Here is a 17,619-nt window from a genome sequence, read left to right on the forward strand (position 1 = left end):
GCTTCCTGGTGGACTGGATTCAGAGTGGGCTACGGTGGGGATGGGATCAGACACCACCTTGCACCTGGCACGTAGGGGGTTTGAAACCAGCGCAGACCCCGTTCTGTCTCCTTCCCTTCCCCGCGCAGGCCCCAGCTCCTGGGGGCTTACCTGCTCTCGCTCTGCTGTCTTGCGGAGCTTGTATACAAACTCGCCCACAGCCACCAGCACAGACAGGACCAGCCCGGCGGCCAGGACGATGAAGATGCCCCCAATCTTCTGGATGCCCAGGGCGCTGGCCTCTTTGTTTTCCTCCTCGGGACACCCGCTGCCCCGCCACCACTTCTCCTTCATGATGTGCAGCTTGTCCTCCTCCTGCAGCTGCAGGATGGCGATGGTGATCTTGTCCCGGTATGGGGAGCCTGAGTGGGGGAGAGAGGAACCTGGCTGTCAGCAGCCTTTAGTCCATCTGTGTGCCCCTGTCAGTACCCTGGTGGGTGCCAGACACCATCGCTGGGCCTCTCAGTATGCTCATCCAAAGGGGGACCCTAGTGCCAGGAGGCCCCTCTTGAAATCCACCTATGGTGTCTGGGTGGAAGGGTCCCGATTTGGGGTGGAGAGTCTTTCCTACGAATCCCTGTCTCCATAGTCCTGCAGCACATCTGGGCGGCATCAGCAGGGGTGAGGTCAGGGAGAGGAGGCATGACCTCTGAATTGACCCCCCACCTTTGTGCCTGCCCAGGTCTCCTCTGCTCAGGCCAGGGCTGACCTCGCAAGGCTTGTGGCTCTACCTTTTTGTTTCTGGGCTGAGGATATGCTGCCTTTTAAGGCTCAGTGGGGTGACGTGGGAGAGGGAGCAGGAGGCCATGTGTGCGCATGAGCGGATGTGGTGGTTTCGCTCAGCCTTTGTCACCCGCCACCCTCCCTCCTGCAGCCCCGTGCTCACCCATGGGCGTGCCAATGCCGTAGCCCTTGGAGTCGATGAGGCCCCCGATCTGGGTGAGGTTGCAGTTCCTCTGGGTGACGTACTCGATGGTGGTGGACTCCATGAGCAGCGCATAGTCGGCCGTCAGCGTCCGCTGGATGCCCTCCTCATTGTTCTTCACCAGTGCCGAGGGCTTGCTGCTCATGAAGGCCCACATCTTCTCGAAAGTGGAGATCTTGGATTTCTGGGCCGCGGGGAGGGATGAGGGGCGGTGATGCACACACGGTTACTGAGCCCACAGGGATCAAGCCCAGCTCACCCCTTAGCAGGGCCCGGGCCACTGAGCTCTGTGCACAGTCCTCAGAGCGAGGGGGGGCCACCCATTGCTCAGATGTGGAAACTGAGGGCCTGGGAGGATAGGTCCCCAAACACACAGCTGCTGAGTGATAAAGCTGAGAGTCAAGCCAACCTACCCGAAAACCCTTGGCTCTTTGCCATGGCACAAGTGTTTTTCAGGCTGTTCTTTTCAAAATTAATTTTCTCTCTCTAAGATTTATTAAACAATTAAACATGTGCAGGTCCTGTTCTAAGTGCTTTGCCTGTAGTAACTCACTGATTCTTCCCAGCAATCATAGGGGGCAGGTACTGTCATTAGCCCCATTTTACAGATGAGAAAACTGAGTTTAGCTGTGCCTCAATTTGCCTAATTTACTCAGACACAAAGTGGCAAAACCAGGCTTCTAACCCAGGCCATCTGGCTCCAGAGTCCACGCTCCTAACCATAGAGCTGCACTGCCTCGCAGAAACCACTGTGAGGGTGGGGGGAGGGGCAGGGGCTGATGAGGGCAAAGCTCGGTGGATTCTGGGCCCCCCACTCCCACTGCAAGCAGGTCGCTCTATATACCATGCTCCAGGGGAAGATTTGTCTGAGGCAAGTGTTCCTGTCTGTTCTCCTTCAAAACAGTAAAAGAGAAGCAGGGTGAGAATTGCAGAGAGGGGAGGAGAGTGGGGGCAGTCAGAGCAGGTGGTCCACAGGCCCCCTCAGCCTCTTGTTCCAGAGCGCCCTGGGCAGGATGCTGCTCCAAGAATACGGAACCAGCATCGCTAAGATCAGGCCTGGTGGGTGGGCTGCTGTGCTTGCCCCGCCTGGCTGGGGAGACTCAGAGAGGGCCTGGGGCCGGGAGAGGGGGCCAAAGTTCCATGTTTCTTGCTGCCTGAGGAGACTGGGCAGACCTGGGTGCATGCACTCATGAGATTTCTTGGGAACTTAGTGCCTGCTGGCAGCAGGGATCAGCCTTGCCTCCACTGATCCCAGGGGAGCAGGCGCCTCTGCAGGCCTCCTTGTCCCTGGCTGTTTCCAAGTCTGGCTGTGCCTGTTTGTGATGTCAGCCTGTCTGACTGGCACCCGGCCCAGCTCCAGTGTGCGTGATGGCATGGGTGTGCTCACGCAGGCTGGCGCGGGGCTGCGGGCGGGGGGAGAAGCTGTGACTGCCAGGAGTGGTGGCGGGGAGGGGGCTGGGAGGAACGTGCACCTTCTACTCTCCAGGTGTTTCCTAGCTCTAAGGGCTGTCCCCTCCAAGACTGGCTCCTGGAGACCCAAGCACGCCTGCGTGGGGGAGGAGGGAGCCCCGGAGCAGCAGGCAGCACCCCACTCGAGATTCCACCTGAGCCCCGAATCTCTTGAGTGCCAGGGATGCCTCCTTTGGGCACGGGGCCTGAGGGCGCCTTCATAGACGAGCAGCCACTCCCCTCCTGTAAATTCATCTGCCCCGAAGCTGAAGGCCTGGAAGGGCTCAGATGCCCAGAGCCCTCAGTGGGTTCCATCGGAGCAGCAAGCTGTCTGCCGCCCGCTCCTGCCGTCCTCAGCCTGTCCCACTATCAGCTATTCCTGCTCCCCAGCTACTCCATCCTCCCATGGCTCCCAGATGCTCCCCGCCTCCCCACTTAGCTACTCTTGCCCTTAAGAACATTCCTGATGTCCAGCTCTTCTGACTCTCCAGACATTTCTTATTTTTCTAGATAATTTCTGATATCCAGACTGCCTTCTCCAGCTTCTCCCTTGGGTCCATTCTCACTCTGCTACTTTTCCCGCCCTGATTCTCTACAGTCGGAAGCTTTGAACTGGCTCCAGTGATCCCCATCCCTGGGATTCATGCCCTGGTGTGATCCCTTACCCTTGAGTGTGGGCTGGGCTCAGTGACCTGCTTTTAACCCCTGCCCCCAGGAGTGATGGGATGTCATGCCTGAGATTAGGTTACAAGAGACCGTGACTTCTGTCTTGCTTCTGCTCTCTCTGGCTCCTCTGGCTTGCTGCTCTGATGGAAGCTGGCTGCCATGCTGTGAGCTGCCCCATAGAGAGGCCCACGTAGCAAGGAACAGAGGGCAGCCTCCAGCCGACAGTCAGTGGAGGCGGACACCTTCTGCCCAATAGCCCAGGGGGAACTGAATACTGCCAACCACCATGTGAGTGAGCTTAGAAGCGGAGCCTGGAGATGACCACAGTGTTAGCCAGCACCCTGATCCCAGCCTGTGAGAGGCCCTGCACAGAGGACCCAGTTATGCCAAGCTGATTCCTGACCCACAGACTGTGAGGTCATAATGTTGTTGTTTTAAGACACTAAGTTTGGGGTAATTTGTTATGCAGCTATAGGTAACTGATACACTCTCTTACACACATACTGACGCAAGCTACTTTTATTCCCAAGATCATTGCTTTTTCAGATAATCAGTTCCAACTCTTCTTCTAATCAGGTTATCCAAGTCCAATCATCACTGCTTGGCAGGGACACATGGCCTCTGCTGCCTTGGTTATTGTAACTAAATACTATTCTCCAATCAGTGATTTCAGCACCTCAGCTCCTTTTCCATCCCAGTCTCTCCTGCTTTCCAAATTCTCCTTTTTCTACTAGAGGTGGGAATTAGGAGTGTATGAGGCCATCAGAGCTCCTTTTACATCTCCTAATGCATGCATGCATCCGTCCATCTATCCAGCCATCATCTACCTATCCATCCACCCACCCATCCTCTCATTCATCATGTTCATGTTCTCACCCATTCACTCACACACTATCTACACACTAATTCATTCAACTAACTATCCAACTATCCACCCAGCCTTTTACTTATCCATCCATCCATCCATCCATCCTTGCACCTCACCCATCTCACCCACTCATTCTCCGACACAACCAGCCAACAGTAACTTGAAAATGAACCACACAGGGAGCCCTGGCCCACTCCTTCTGTCTCAGAAGAGGATGAGAACTTCTCCTCTTTCTGCAAACGCCTCCCTGCATCCTCTCCCCAACACCCCGTTCCTCCTATACATAGGCCTGCCTGACATCAAAATAATATGCTCTTCCCAGTAACACCCCATCATAAATGGAGATAGAAATTTCCATTGGAGGCTGGCGAGGGAGAGGCTGGTATTGAAGCTGATGGGCTTTGAGGAGAGACACGTGAAAGCTTGAAGCAGGTGAAGGAATGGAATGGGGAAGATGGGTAAAGAAGACACCAGAGAGCTTGGGTCAGTTAAGATGAGAAGTGAAGATAAGGCAGGAAGCTGGCTGTGATGCTGATTTCAAGAGGTTCTGCTCTCCCAGCTCTAGTGTCAACTAATTCATTACCTTCATCACCTTTAGACAGATGGGTCTGAAATCTTCTTCCCTAGAAAGGCCACCCCCTGTGTTTGTCTCATATCTTGGGATCCCTATTTTCAACAAAACCCACTGATGGTTTCTGATTCCCCTTAGGTTCTGTCCTTGAGTGATTCTGTGATTCTGAGAACATCCCTGAAAAGCTTCCCTGTGGCACCTCTGAGGCAGGGAGGGATACAGCCAGGGACCCTCCTGGAATCTCAGTCCCCTCTCCTATCTTCCTGGGCCTGGTCACAAGATGCCTGAGTTCCGTCACTGGCCTGAGTTAGTTACCACCCCAGGGAATGGAGTCTCACATACCTACGGTTCCAGTGCCATCCTCCCTGTCCCAGCTCCAGTGGGAACCTTAATAAGCGTTGCTTCAGGGCCAGTCACTCAAATCAATTAATGGAATTGTTTGGAGCAGCCGATACAGGGCGACATGCCAGGACAGAGAGGATTTTTTTATCAGTGAATTTGGCAAGAAAGTAAGTTTCAGACTCACGACTTTCAATTCTAGCCTCCTCAAAGAAGTAAATTGATTTTCCCCAACTGAAGATATTTAATCTTGAGAATTTAACATTTCTGTACAAGAAAATGTATATAGGTATATATATATATGTATAAAAATATATATCAATTCCAAAGAGAGCTGAATCTCAGGGAATGTGTGTGGGGAGGCAATGTGATTCCATGTGAGACCTTGGGTATTTTCCATACTGGGAAAGAGACCTTTTTCCAGATTAACTGGTTTTCTTATCCCTGGATGTGGAGTCTTTGGCCTTATCGGATCCACGTACCCGAGCAGTTAATCATGTCTCTTGGGTTATTTTCATGGGGACCAGGAGGCTCCCTGAATCCCCTGCCTCTGCCCACCTCGCCAGGGCAGACTTGCTGATCCTCTGGCCCAGCAGCTGCCTCTGCTGTCTGCACGTGCCCCTGAGGCTTGCCTGTGCGGGGGCTGCAGGCTGGCCCCTGAAGGGAGAGTTAGGAGGTGAGGGCTGCAGGCTGACCCTGGCAGGGGGGAGTCAGGAGGCGAGGGCTACAGGCTGGCCCTGCAGGGGAGAGTGAGGAGGTGAGAGCTGCAGGCTGGGGATGGAGGTGGTGGGAGGGGTTGGCTCCACTGCATGGACTCTGGTGTCACACCTAGCTGGGTTCAAATGCCAGCTCCTTCTGTGACCACAGGCAAGTGATGTCACGTCTCTGAGCCTCACTTTCCACATGTGTAAAATGGGAATCAGCTTAGCACAGAGCCAGGGTCCTAGGAAGTGCTTGCTAAGTGGCTAGCGTCATTCTCTGTCTTTAAGCCTCCTTTATTCTCTTTAAGGCTCAGTTTTCTCATCTAGAAATTGGGGATAATAATTTCTAGAGTGCAGAGTTTCTATAGAAACTAAATGACATAGTACTCAGTGGCAGAAAATTCCAGTGCTGAGACGGGCCAGGCAGAGAACTGTAAATAAGTAAAGACCGCTGAGTGGAGTTCTGATAAGCTGGAGAGGGCCGTCGCCTCTTGGCACCTGACAGTCTCTCTTCAGGAGAGCCAGCTCAACGATGCTCCTCCATCTTTCACATTTTCGAGAAGCTGGATATGTGAATTTTTTAAATGCAAAAATCTCCCCATTTTAAAATGCTGGCCACTAATTACAAATATATAAGAAATGTGCGTCCCCTAAAATCCTATCTGTGGGCTGAACAGGGCTGTGTATCACCAAGAATAAACAATAAAAATAGTTAACATTTATTGTATGCATACTCTGTGTCAGGTATGGTTCTAAGTTTTTTATATAAATTATCCCATTTAATCATCTCAATAATCACCTCTACAAGGGGGGGGGGGGCTGTACTATTATTATACCCATTTCATAGGTGAGAAAACTGAGGCACAGAGAGGTCATCAGTAACTGAGTCGTTTTCAATAACTTCCCATCATCCCCGGGCCTCCCCTGCCCCTTCTGCTGCCTTTCTGCCTGCCTGTTCTGGGTCTCTTCTATTCTGAGGACCTCTGGGCTCCCCCTGAAGTGTTTAGCTCTGTGCAGAGGTAGACAGCCATCCTGTGATAGAGGCACCAATGTCCTCCACAAAGCCCCCAGGCCCAATCTGGAGGGACCTGGAAGAAGAGAGGTTCTCCAGGTGTCCACTGGCTGGAGCTTCTCCATGGGACTCCAGTTAAACCCTTGCCTCAGGAGGGGACTACACGGCAAAAGGAGAAAAGGGGCCAGCCGGCTTGCCCATCTTCTGGGTCAGCCAAAGAGAGGGGCATCCAGAGGAGAGTGTCTTTGCCTTAAATGTACTGTGTGCCTAGCACTGGCCTAATCACTGTATATACAGTAGCTCATTGAATCTCCTTGCTAATTGCTGCATGGTGGGAATCAGTATCCATGTCATCCAGGTGAGCAAATTGAGGCTCAGAGAAGTGAAGTGACTTATCCAAGGTCACCCAGCACAGACAACAGCCAAGACCCAAGTCCTGGTCTGTCTGACTCTGAGACTGATGCGACTTGACTGCGCCAGGCTGCACCACAATGAATTCTGCCTGGTCACTGCATTTCTGTCCTCCTATCCTGCTTCTGCTTGAAAGCAGGGCTAAGGCTCTATCAGAGAGGCCAGCAGACAGGTCAGGAGAAACTGGGAGCTGAGCTTGAGAGCACCTCCTGAGCCTTCCAGCCCAGGGAAGAGTCTGCTGAGCAGCTGGAAGGTAGGGAGATGGACTGAATGACCTCTCCAGGCACCTTCCAGGCTCAGTTGCTAGGATGGGGCAAAGCTGTGCAAGGGGTGGGGCTTGCCGGTGCCAGGGACCTGGGGAGCCTGGAACTTTGGTCCCCAGCTCTATCTCTTTCCTAAGCGGCTGTCGCTCACACACAGTCCCTCCCACGTGTGATGTGTCTCTCCCACCGCAACACCAAAGAGGGCTAAATCCTTGGAGAAGCTGTCTTCTGACATCCTCTGCCTTCAAAGCTGCCCAGCCCTCCCCGCCAAGAACACGCTTTCCCAACGTCCTCCCTTACATTTTGCCTACGTATTTTTACAGCCAAACAACACTTTCAGAGGCCTCCTTTTTCTTCTCCTAATTAATTTTTATCTTCCAAGACGGAGGGAGGACAACACAGGAGACGTTGTTTGTGATGTTTGCTTCTCCCTGACAACTCTTCAAATGAAATTTCCTTTGGAATGATGGGCTGCCACTAGCCACGCGTCTCCCCGGATACAGGGTGCGGGGGGGGGGCGAGGGATCTGGAGCCCCCCTGAGAGACCAGTGTCTCGCTTCCTGCTGTTGTCATCTTTGGATGGGAATGGGCTCTCTCCCTTGAGTGCCACTCTCAGCCAGGGGGGCTTTTTAAGACAGTTTGCAGCTTAACCAGGAAACATGCTAACTGCAGAAATGAAGTTCATTTGCCCTGTGCTCTGGAACCTTCAGGGGTGCTATCTGCTGGGTTCCTGTCCTCAGCATGGTCTCCTGTATTTGCTTTACTTGGCCTCTGCTATCTTTTAATTCCATCCTTTAATTCAACAACGGCATCCACTCAACGTGAATTATTTAAGCAACTACGATGTGCCAGGATGGTTCTAGGCTGGGGATACGGCTTCACTCTTCCCCAAGGAACTCCTGGACTGTGGCTGGCTCCTTAGAGAAACAATATGGACACGGGGACAAAGAGCACAGGCATTAGAGCCAGACTACTTGGATTCGAATCCCAGCGCTGCATTTCACCAGCTGTGTGACGTTAGGCAAGACGTAAGAACTCAGGTGACTTTCTGAGCCTTCCTTTCATCACGTGTTAAATGGAGGTGATAATAATAGTCTCAACCTTCTAGGGATGTTATGAGGATGATAGGAGTGAATACAGGTAAAGTACTTGGAACATTGCCTGGCACACAGTAAGTGCTCAATAAATGTTACTATTATTTTGACTTTGCCAATGTCTCCTAGACATCCAATGGCAACCTCTGGAGCTGATTCCTGTTCAACCCTAGTGCCAGTCTTGCCGTATACACTCACGGGCGGGAGAGAGGACCACCCCTCCAGGAGAAGACCCTGGAGCGGCTGCGGGAGAGGGCAGCGTGTGTGCAGACAAAGTATCTGACCGTACATCCGGCTCCATTGATCCTTGAGCTGCTGTTTGATCACCTGCAACTCACCCAGCCCCTCTGGACCTCTGTTTCTCTAGGTTAAACTCAGGTTTCCTTCCAGCTCTAACTTGAAAGTGACCATAAGGAGGCTACCCCCAGGCCCAGTGCAGGGGTGGGGGAGGGGACGGGCTTGGGGAGGGAGGTATGACTAAGGAGGGCGGGCTGGGGGTGGGGCAGGGAGGAAGTAAGTTTGTCCAGGGACCTTCTGGGAGGGTCTTTTCTTCTAGCTCATCATCCGAGGTGGGGTTAATGCATCCACACTCAGGTTCCTCTCTGCCTACATTACAGTCCCACCGCTGCTGCTGATGGAAGGGAGCCTAGGCAACAGGGCTTTCGTTTGAATTAAAGCAGGAGACAAGGTGGCCAGAGAGCAAGCGGAATTCATTGGTGATCAGGAGGGCAAGGAAGGGGAGTTGGTTCTGCAGGGGGATGTGGAGTTGCTGTTTCTGGCCAAAGGCCCTTGTGAGCCTGGGCCCTTAAGCCCCAGCATCCCAGCTGGGTGGCAGCATCTGTGTCCCTCCCCTGCCCTCCTCACTGCACCATTCGCAGGGAAGGTGGGTGAGGGTGGAACGGGCTGCGGGAGGTGCTGCTTGATGCCGAGGACAGAAGCTCGGTGGGGAGCAGGGACCGGGCTCTTGGAAGCCAATCTGAGCATCTTAGCATGGAGGGAGGCAAGGGCATCCAATCAGTGGCAATGAGGCTGCACTGGGCTTATTTATGCTGCTTCCCTTTGATCGGGAGCCCTGCTTAGAGACGGGCTCATCTGTAATGCATGAGGGATGCTCTGGCACAGTCAAAGGGCTGGGCCATAGCCTGCGGATAGGCGGGACCAGGCGCACGCGCGTGCACACACACACACACACACACACCCATCCCTCCACTCACACTTATCTAAGCACACCTGTTGGGACATTTAAGCAGACAGACACGCGTGCACTCTCCACCTACATATCCATGTAGACACTAGCACACACCTGTAAACAATCATAGGCACATATCCACATGCCCAGATCACAGAGACACACGCACACATATGCTGGTCAGTACATATATGCAGACACTCATGTCCAAGCATAAAGACACACAAGCACCCAGACAGGCTGACTCTTGTGCATGGGCACACGTGTGCACACATGCATACGCAAATGTGCATTCACACGTTATATACTGCTACACACGCACGTGAATGCATTCACACGCTCACACACTTGCTCGCCCTCATGAATACATACACCGGGTCCCAGAGAGCCCCTAGTGTGCTTATGACAATGGTTTACCTTCCCCACACTCTAAATACACAGTGGTCGCCTTGTAAGAAGACCGAGTTTGCCAGAAGCAACATCCCAGAGGGGAGTCCGTTTCCTCTCCCTCTGCTCTTCACTAAGCAGCTGCTTCTACCCTTAAGAAGAGGCACAGGGGAGGCCAGGGCCCGGGGGAGTGCTACTGGGGCTCCATGCCCAGGAGGCAGAAGGCTTTCCCACCCAACCCCTTCTTTCTGTCCTTACTCAGGCCCCACTAGAGGCTCAATCTATCACTCAGAGGCTTAGCCTGGAAGGAGGCAAGGGCTGGGGGATGGGGAACCAGGGCCCGGAGGAAAGCAAAACACCCCAGGCTTTCAGACTGATTGACGGCAATTGACTACTAAACAAATACATGAATGAATGGACCCATAGCCACAGAATTCCCAGATCCTGACCATTTCTGAGAAATCATGAGAGTAGTGGTTCCCAAAGGGTGGTCCCTGGTCCAGCAGTCTCAGCCTCACCCGGGAACTCATTAGAAATGTACATTCTCAGGCCCCCCAGGAGCTACTGAATCAGTAACTTCAGGGGTGGGGCCCAGCAATCTGGGGGCTCCCCAAGCCTTCCAGGTGATTTGGACACACACTCAAGTCTGAGAACCATGGCTCAGAACATGCGCTTTGGAGAAAGGCAGACCTGGGCCAGCCTTGGGCTCCTTTAGCTGTGAGTCCTTGGACAACCCGCTTAATGCACCAAGCCTTAGTTTCCACACATGTAAAGTGGAAATAATTGCAGTCCCTACTTCACGGGATTTGTCGCGAAGATTAAATGAGACCAAGCATGGAGCACCTGGCCCACTGTGAGCTCTCAGTGGTGGTCGCTATAGTTATTATTACTTTAATTTCCAGAAGAACATTTACAGCTATAGGTGGTCAGGGTCACTCAGTTTCCTAAACCCTCAGCTACTCTAGTAGAAGGTGAAAAAACATTAAGGAACTAAGCTAACGCTTTACAAAACAGGAGGGTGCAGCAAAATCATGGCCAGATCCCCATGAGAGCAGTAACCCGAGCAGCTGACAGGGGCTTTACATGGACACCAGCATTCCACGAGTGTAATAGGCTAAGGAATGCTTGTAAATGCTGGTTCAAGTTTTAAGCCTCCTTCCTTCCCTGGAGAATGTTCCCCCTGCTGCTCTCTCACTGGTGGAGAGCTCACCCCAAGCCCAGGCCAGCCTCTTGGGAGTGGAGGCTGCTGAAACGCAAAGCCAAGGGCAGGGAGCCCACTGGCCCCAGGGCCTGTTTGTGTGCCTGGGCCATGCTTCTCCTTTGCCCTTTTCCAGCCTCTTCTCTCCACCTGTCCTCCTCTGATGATTTAAGGAAACACAGCATATTCATGCTGCTTGTCCCAGGTATGGAAACTTCTAGGATTTGTGCTGGGACCCATCCAGATGGCCACATCACTACAGCTCCCCAAAGTCAACTGGTCCCACACAGGCATGGGCGGAGCCCTGGGGATTTCTGGTCCTTTGGCTCTGTGTGGTTAGGGAAGGACAGTGAAGGGAGGGAGAAGGTCTCACCTTGAAGAAGGTCATGGTGGCCCCGTCCTTGACAGCCCCATACTCGATTTTGGTTTGCTTGGCCAGGTCATCGGCAGAGTCGATGGGCGATTCCATGCGCTCCACGGTCAGAAAGGCAGCCAGGTTGGCCGTATAGGAGGAGATGATGATCAGCGTGAAGAACCACCAGATGCCACCAATGATGCGCGTGGACAGGGCTTTGGGCATCAGTTCAGACCCTGGGAGGAGGGAGGAGGAGACTGGTGGTCCCTGACAATGCTCAGACCAGGGTTGCTCTGGTCCTCTGGGGCACGGACTCCACTGACAATCTAGGAACAGCTGAGATCGCTTCCCTAGACCAGTGGTTCTCAAAGTGTAGTTCCTGGACCATCAGCATCACCTGGGAACTTGTTAGAAATGCACATTCTCAGGCCCCACCCCAGGACCTAATGAATCAGTAACTTAGTGGTGGGGCCCAGCAATCTGGGCTTTGATAAGCCCTCCAGGTGATCCTGATGCAGGCTAAAATTTAAGAACCACTGCTCGAGAAACACACACACATGCACAGCATTTCACAGGCTTGTCAGACCCTCTGATGCCTATCTGTGAACCACCTGTGTGGTCCCAGGGTCTGAACACCTGGAAGTCTTGAGTGACTCCTGCCCTTAGCCCTTAGTTCTCTGTGTGATCATGTGTCAGACAATTTCCCTCTCTGGGACTCTGTAAAGCGTCGTCTTTCCTCTGTCCCAGCCTCACGCAAATACCACAATGCTGCTGTAATGATATAATTTGAGGAGGAACTGTGTTGGAAATACAAGTGGTATACAAATATAAGATTGCTATAGGGTGCTTTGCAGGAGGAGAAGAATCAGCATTTTTTGAAGCTCTTTGCCGAAATAGATCGCTCCTCCTCCCCGACCTTGGGTGGAAGCACAATTTAGCTGAAACCTTCTAACTGAAGTAATTAACTAGGTGGCTTTCAAGAGATTTAAATAGCAAGTGACTCCTGAACTTTCCAGAATATTTGGATCTGCCGTCTGAAAAGCGTCTGCTTTGATATGGATGAATTTTTTTCTCAAAGAAATCACTCAAGGGAGAGTTTTTCAAATACATAACTATTTTTCTCCCTCCTAATCAAAACCTTGTGGGGAATACATCAGGGGCCAGTGCTTTGAATAGCAGCAGGAGGTGAAAGGGAAGCTATTACCGCATTGAGGGGCCTCCAGGTCCTTCCCAACTGTCACTGAGCAAAGATGATGAATGAAGAAGCAAGGTGAGGCTTTAGGACACTCATTAATGGTGGGGATAGAAAGAGGCACTTCCCTCTAAAGCTGCCTGTCACTTCCCAGCTGCTGGATACCACGCCCCCGCCTCCACCCCCAGCTTCATCTGCCTGGCCCTCCCCCAAGAAAGGGGGCTAGAGTTGCCCCCAAAGGGAGAATGACTTATTTTAGTTGTTTGCTTGGTGAGCTCTGCCAGGCTCTGTTGGGCCCCTGATCTGGCCTCTGTCGTGGTTGGGAGTTCGCTCAGGTCAGGGTCCTTCATTCAAGTGCCCAGCACAGGGCTTGGCATGTAGTGGGGACTCAGGAGACACTGAGATAACATCAGTCATTCATTCCTTTGGCATTTGCTGGTATATATCTACTGAGGACCAGGGTTTGTGCTGGGCCTTGAGGATACACACAGATGAGTGAGGGACAGAGACATTCTTTGCCCCTTGGATCTCCTTCCCTCCCTGGCGTGTTTGTTGCCCACTGTCCCTCCGTGGGACCCTAACTCAGGCAGAGGTAATGAGCAGAGGCAATGAGCACTTGGGTCCTGGCCATCAGGGCTTGGGGGTGGGGTTCTTCTGGGGGTCTTTCCTGGCTGGGGTTCCCTCCCCCTGTGCTTGCCCTCTAGCCCCTGGTGTTTCTGCGCTATGCTCCTTGCAGGTGCTCTGCTTTCTGAGATATTTGAGCAAGTGCAAATCTTTCCAAAAGGTGGGCTACCAGCCGGGGGTAGGTGCAGTATCCCAACCCTCCGTCAAGAGGATGTAAGAAAAAATGGCGTCCTTCTGTGTTTACCAGCTCTGATGCACTGAGGCTAATGTCCCCACCTCAGACACGCCCTTTTCGACTACCAGGCTCTCCAGAGTCCAGTTCCCGCTACATTCTGAAGTTTTCATAGTCCATCTCTGTCCTCCACCCCCATGGCCACTACCCCGGCTCAGGTGTCATCATCTCATTCCTGCAATGGCCTCCCACCCAGCCTCCCTGCCTCCAGTCTCCCCTCATCCTCAGCCCAACTTTGCTCAGCCAGATTCTGCAGTGGTGAGGCCATCGGTGGGGTTGGCCCCAGCAAACAAGATGCTGTATGTCCATCGCAGCTGGAGCAGGAGGGGCTGGGGATGAACCCTGCATGCCATGGGTGGGCGTGGCTTATATGCTTCCGCCTCAGACCGTGAGCCGGTCTGGCCGCAGTAGTGGTGGAGCTTGGGGACCTGGGAAAGGGCACAGACCTGAGCATCCAGGTGTCGCCAACCTTCTGAGGGCTTGGCAGGTCTGAGGCTGCCCTGGAGGGTGGGGCTGGCTCTGCTGACTCTGGAGAGGAGGCTGCCTGGGGAGGGCACACATACCTTGCTGCATCAAGGACCCCATTCCAAACCAGAAGCTGTTGAGCAGAGTGAAGTTATTTTCTACCACCTCGGAGCCAGGGTTGCAGGGGTGAGCATCATACCACTCATAAGGGCTGAACCTGCAGCAGAAAGAGGGGGGCAATGAGGCGAGGCTACGGGGAGACGGGAGGGAAGGAGTGTCGAAGCCACACAAGCCAGCGGTTTAGCAATCAGTGATATGCCGACAACTTTAGCATCAGTTCCCTCATTGTTCTCCTGGGAAGGCAGGGAATGGGAAACCAGGGCCATTTTGCTTCTCTTTCTTTATTGTTAGTGCCCTTTTCTGGTGATAAAAGTAATTCAGCAGTATCTCTTAAAATTAAAAGTGCACATGCCCTTCAACCTAGCAATTCTGCAACTCATTATCCATCCTAGAGAAAACACTCCCTCAGGAGCACAAAGAGAAGTGTGCGAGGGTGTTTATCAAAGCATTGTTTGTAATAGTGAAAAACTGGAAACAACCTAAATGTCCTTCAATAGAGGAAAGATTAAATAAACTACGCCACAATCATACTTTGAAATATCACGCAGCTGTTAGAAGAGATGTACCAACAGAGAAAGATCTTCAACACATATTGTTTGGTTTTCTTAAAAAAGTGATAAAAATAAGAACAATATGATCACATTTATATAAATAGATTCCTGAAGACATAGTTGCATACCTATTTATGTACGTTTGTATATAAATGCATATAGAGTCTGGAAGGATCCACATCTAAAAAAATATCACTGTTTACCTCCGGGGGGGGGTTGTTAGAATGGCAGAAGAAATTTCATGGAAGCCTGTTGCTTTGTATGTATTACATGAATTTTTGAAAAATGGGAACAGGCTTTTGAATTACTTGTATACTTTAAAAAACCTTAAAATGGAAAAATAGTAAACTACACTCTTCCTAAAATAGTCAAACAGTACAGAATACAATGAGAAAGCGAAAGTACACCATGATCCCACCCCCTGGGAGAAACAATGTGTTATATATTTTTTTCAGATTTTTCTCTCTGAATATGCAAATACATGCATGACAGGAAAAAATGTTATTGAAAACTCCCCACTGCCTTCTAAGGAAGAGAAGTCCCGACAGCTGGAGGGATCTTTGTTTACTGTGTGAATTCCAGTTGAGGAAATGTAAGCTGGAGGAAGCTGGAACACTCTGGAGAGATTGAGAGCAAGTCCCCACCAGGCTGGAGTGGCTGCAGTGACTGGGGTGACTGGAGTGGCTGGTGTGGGGTGAGATGCTGAGATGAGGGACCCGGAAGGAGAGACATGTCTGATAGAATTTTGTTTTGTTTTTTAAAGTATGATGAGCTTTAAGTGTGATGTTGTGACTTTCCATCCCCCTTCTAAAAGCTTTAGTAAATTAAACATTGAGCACCAATGCTCACACGAGAAGAATTTCGTTTTCACAAAGCAGGAAGATCCTCCAGATAGGAAATTGCAAAGTGAGGCTTCAAACCAAGATGGGGATTTTCAAAGTGAGTGACCACGAACTGGTTAGAGGCTCTAAAAATCCACAAGGAAGAGACAGAGGATGAAGAGAGTAGAGAGTAGAGAGACCGTTGTGAGAAGGGTGTTAGAGAAAGCCTTTGGAGAGCTGTGTGTTCAGGGGCCCCTGCATTGAAGTCTAGGGAGAGCAGCTTCCACAGGGCGGCTGCGGGAGCTCGGGGGTGGCTCTGGAAGGAGCGGATGTGGTGGACACCACCTGGGAAGTCTGGAGGGCAGGGGCCGGGTTGATGCGTGCTTCTTAGGTGAGGCAGGAGGGTGAGTCCTTGCTGCACGGCACTGGCCTGCAGGCCCAGACATGGCCAGGGCTAAGGACGTTTCCCTGGACCAGACGGGCCCATGGTGAAGAGAGATCCAGCCCAGATCCACCTTGACTCCTATCTGAGAAGGGCGATGGGACTCCAACAGGGAGAAGCCATGCGGCAGGGGCTGCTAGAGGACGAGGAGATGAGCGGGGGAGTGGGCCGACCAAGGAGGCACTGCCAAAGGGGGCCTACATGGGGGCGAGGGGAGAAGTCTGATCTGTGAATGAGGGTAGAAATGTTGAGGACTATACCGGACTCAGCCTTCTAACTTTTGAGTTGAAACAGTGTGTTTGTGCTTTAGAGAGAGACCTAGGGTTTCTGAGCTCTGGAAGCAAGCCAAAAGTGACAGGTCCTGGCAGAGCTTTCACTGGGGCAAAGAAATTCACCTCTGAACGCACTGGAAGGTGGGTGAGAGACAAAGTAAAGATGATTTCTGATGAGCTCTCATGAGCCCTGCTTTTTTAATGTACACACACGTATACAAAGTATATATATGATATATGTGATAATCTTTTAACACACAAAAAAATCATATCATATATCATAATACTGTCTTAGATCTTGGCTTTTCACTTAATAAGTCACCAGCCTCTTTCCAGATCAGTCCTTCCTGATCCCCTTTATTCTCTATAACTAATTAATAGGTGTTTTTTTTTAATACATTTTTTAAAATTGAAGTATAGTTAATTTACAATGTTGTGTTAGTTTCAGGTGTATAGCATAGTGATTCAATTCCATATATATTCTTTGTCAGATTCTTTTCTAAGTTATGACAAGCTACTGAGTACAGTTCCCTGTACTCTGCAGTAGGTCCTTGTTGTTTACCTATTTTATATACAGTCGTGTGTATGTGTTAACCCAAAACTCCTAATTTATCTCTCCCCCCCAGCTCCCCACCATCCCCTTTGGTAACCCTAAGTTTGTTTTCTATGTCTGTAAGTCTATTTATGTTTTGTAAATAAGGTCATTTGTATCATTTTTTTAGTCAGTAGGTGTTTTTAACCATTCCTCTTTGATGGCACGTAGGCTGGCCCTATTTTCCACTGTGGTACACTCTGCTGAAACAAACATCCTTGGTCACACTTCTGTGGGTACCTAGGCCAAAGGGCAGCCTTGTCTAGGGCTTTGCTGAGAAGGCTTTCTAGATTTGGGGGAACTGTAAAGTGGGGCTCAGTGGTGACTTTCAACAGGATAAATTCCCAGAGGTGGAATTGCTTACCATGATAAAAATAACTGGTCTCGAATGGGCCTCTTGGTTAGCAAGTACTGTTATAGACCTGGGTCCTCACTACCCCTCGAGAGGCCGACAATGCAGCAGGCGCCCACTCTACAGGTGGGGAGGTGGCTTGGAGCAGTCTAGGTGACTGCAATCTTGCGGTCAGTGGGTGGAAAGGCCCAGATTCGAACTCCAAGGCCACAGGAGGGAAGAGGAGTGGGATGGGCGCTGGAAGGTGCCACCAAAGTGAATGATGGATCTCGGATTTATGGCTTGTGGCTACAACGGGTTCTCTCAGTCTTGCAAGTAAGTTGGAGCTGGTAGAGGCTGACCTGGAGATACTCTGTGTCCCCTCAGGGGAGAAGGCTAAACTCCGGCTCCTGGGTAGAAGGGTAGACAGAGCACTGACTGTCCGGGACCATCTCTTCCCTGGGACTCTCATCTGCGCTGGATTTGGCCGGAATGTGACTCCTGGGGGCT

General features: G+C 51.5%; 1 protein-coding gene across 1 annotated transcript in view; it reads right to left on the bottom strand.

The window, feature by feature from the left end:
- Positions 1–17,619, bottom strand: part of GRIK3 (glutamate ionotropic receptor kainate type subunit 3) — a 104,444-nt gene that overhangs the window by 9,004 nt on the left and 77,821 nt on the right. Inside the window, exons 12-15 of the mRNA XM_036853278.1 lie at positions 14,079–14,197; positions 11,486–11,703; positions 926–1,148; positions 151–401 (exon numbers count right to left, since the gene is read on the bottom strand). Coding sequence (XP_036709173.1) covers positions 151–401; positions 926–1,148; positions 11,486–11,703; positions 14,079–14,197 — 811 coding nt within the window. The remainder of the gene's footprint in view (positions 1–150; positions 402–925; positions 1,149–11,485; positions 11,704–14,078; positions 14,198–17,619) is intronic.

Source organism: Balaenoptera musculus, chromosome 1, assembly GCF_009873245.2.
Source record: "Balaenoptera musculus isolate JJ_BM4_2016_0621 chromosome 1, mBalMus1.pri.v3, whole genome shotgun sequence".
Lineage (NCBI taxonomy): Eukaryota > Metazoa > Chordata > Mammalia > Artiodactyla > Balaenopteridae > Balaenoptera > Balaenoptera musculus.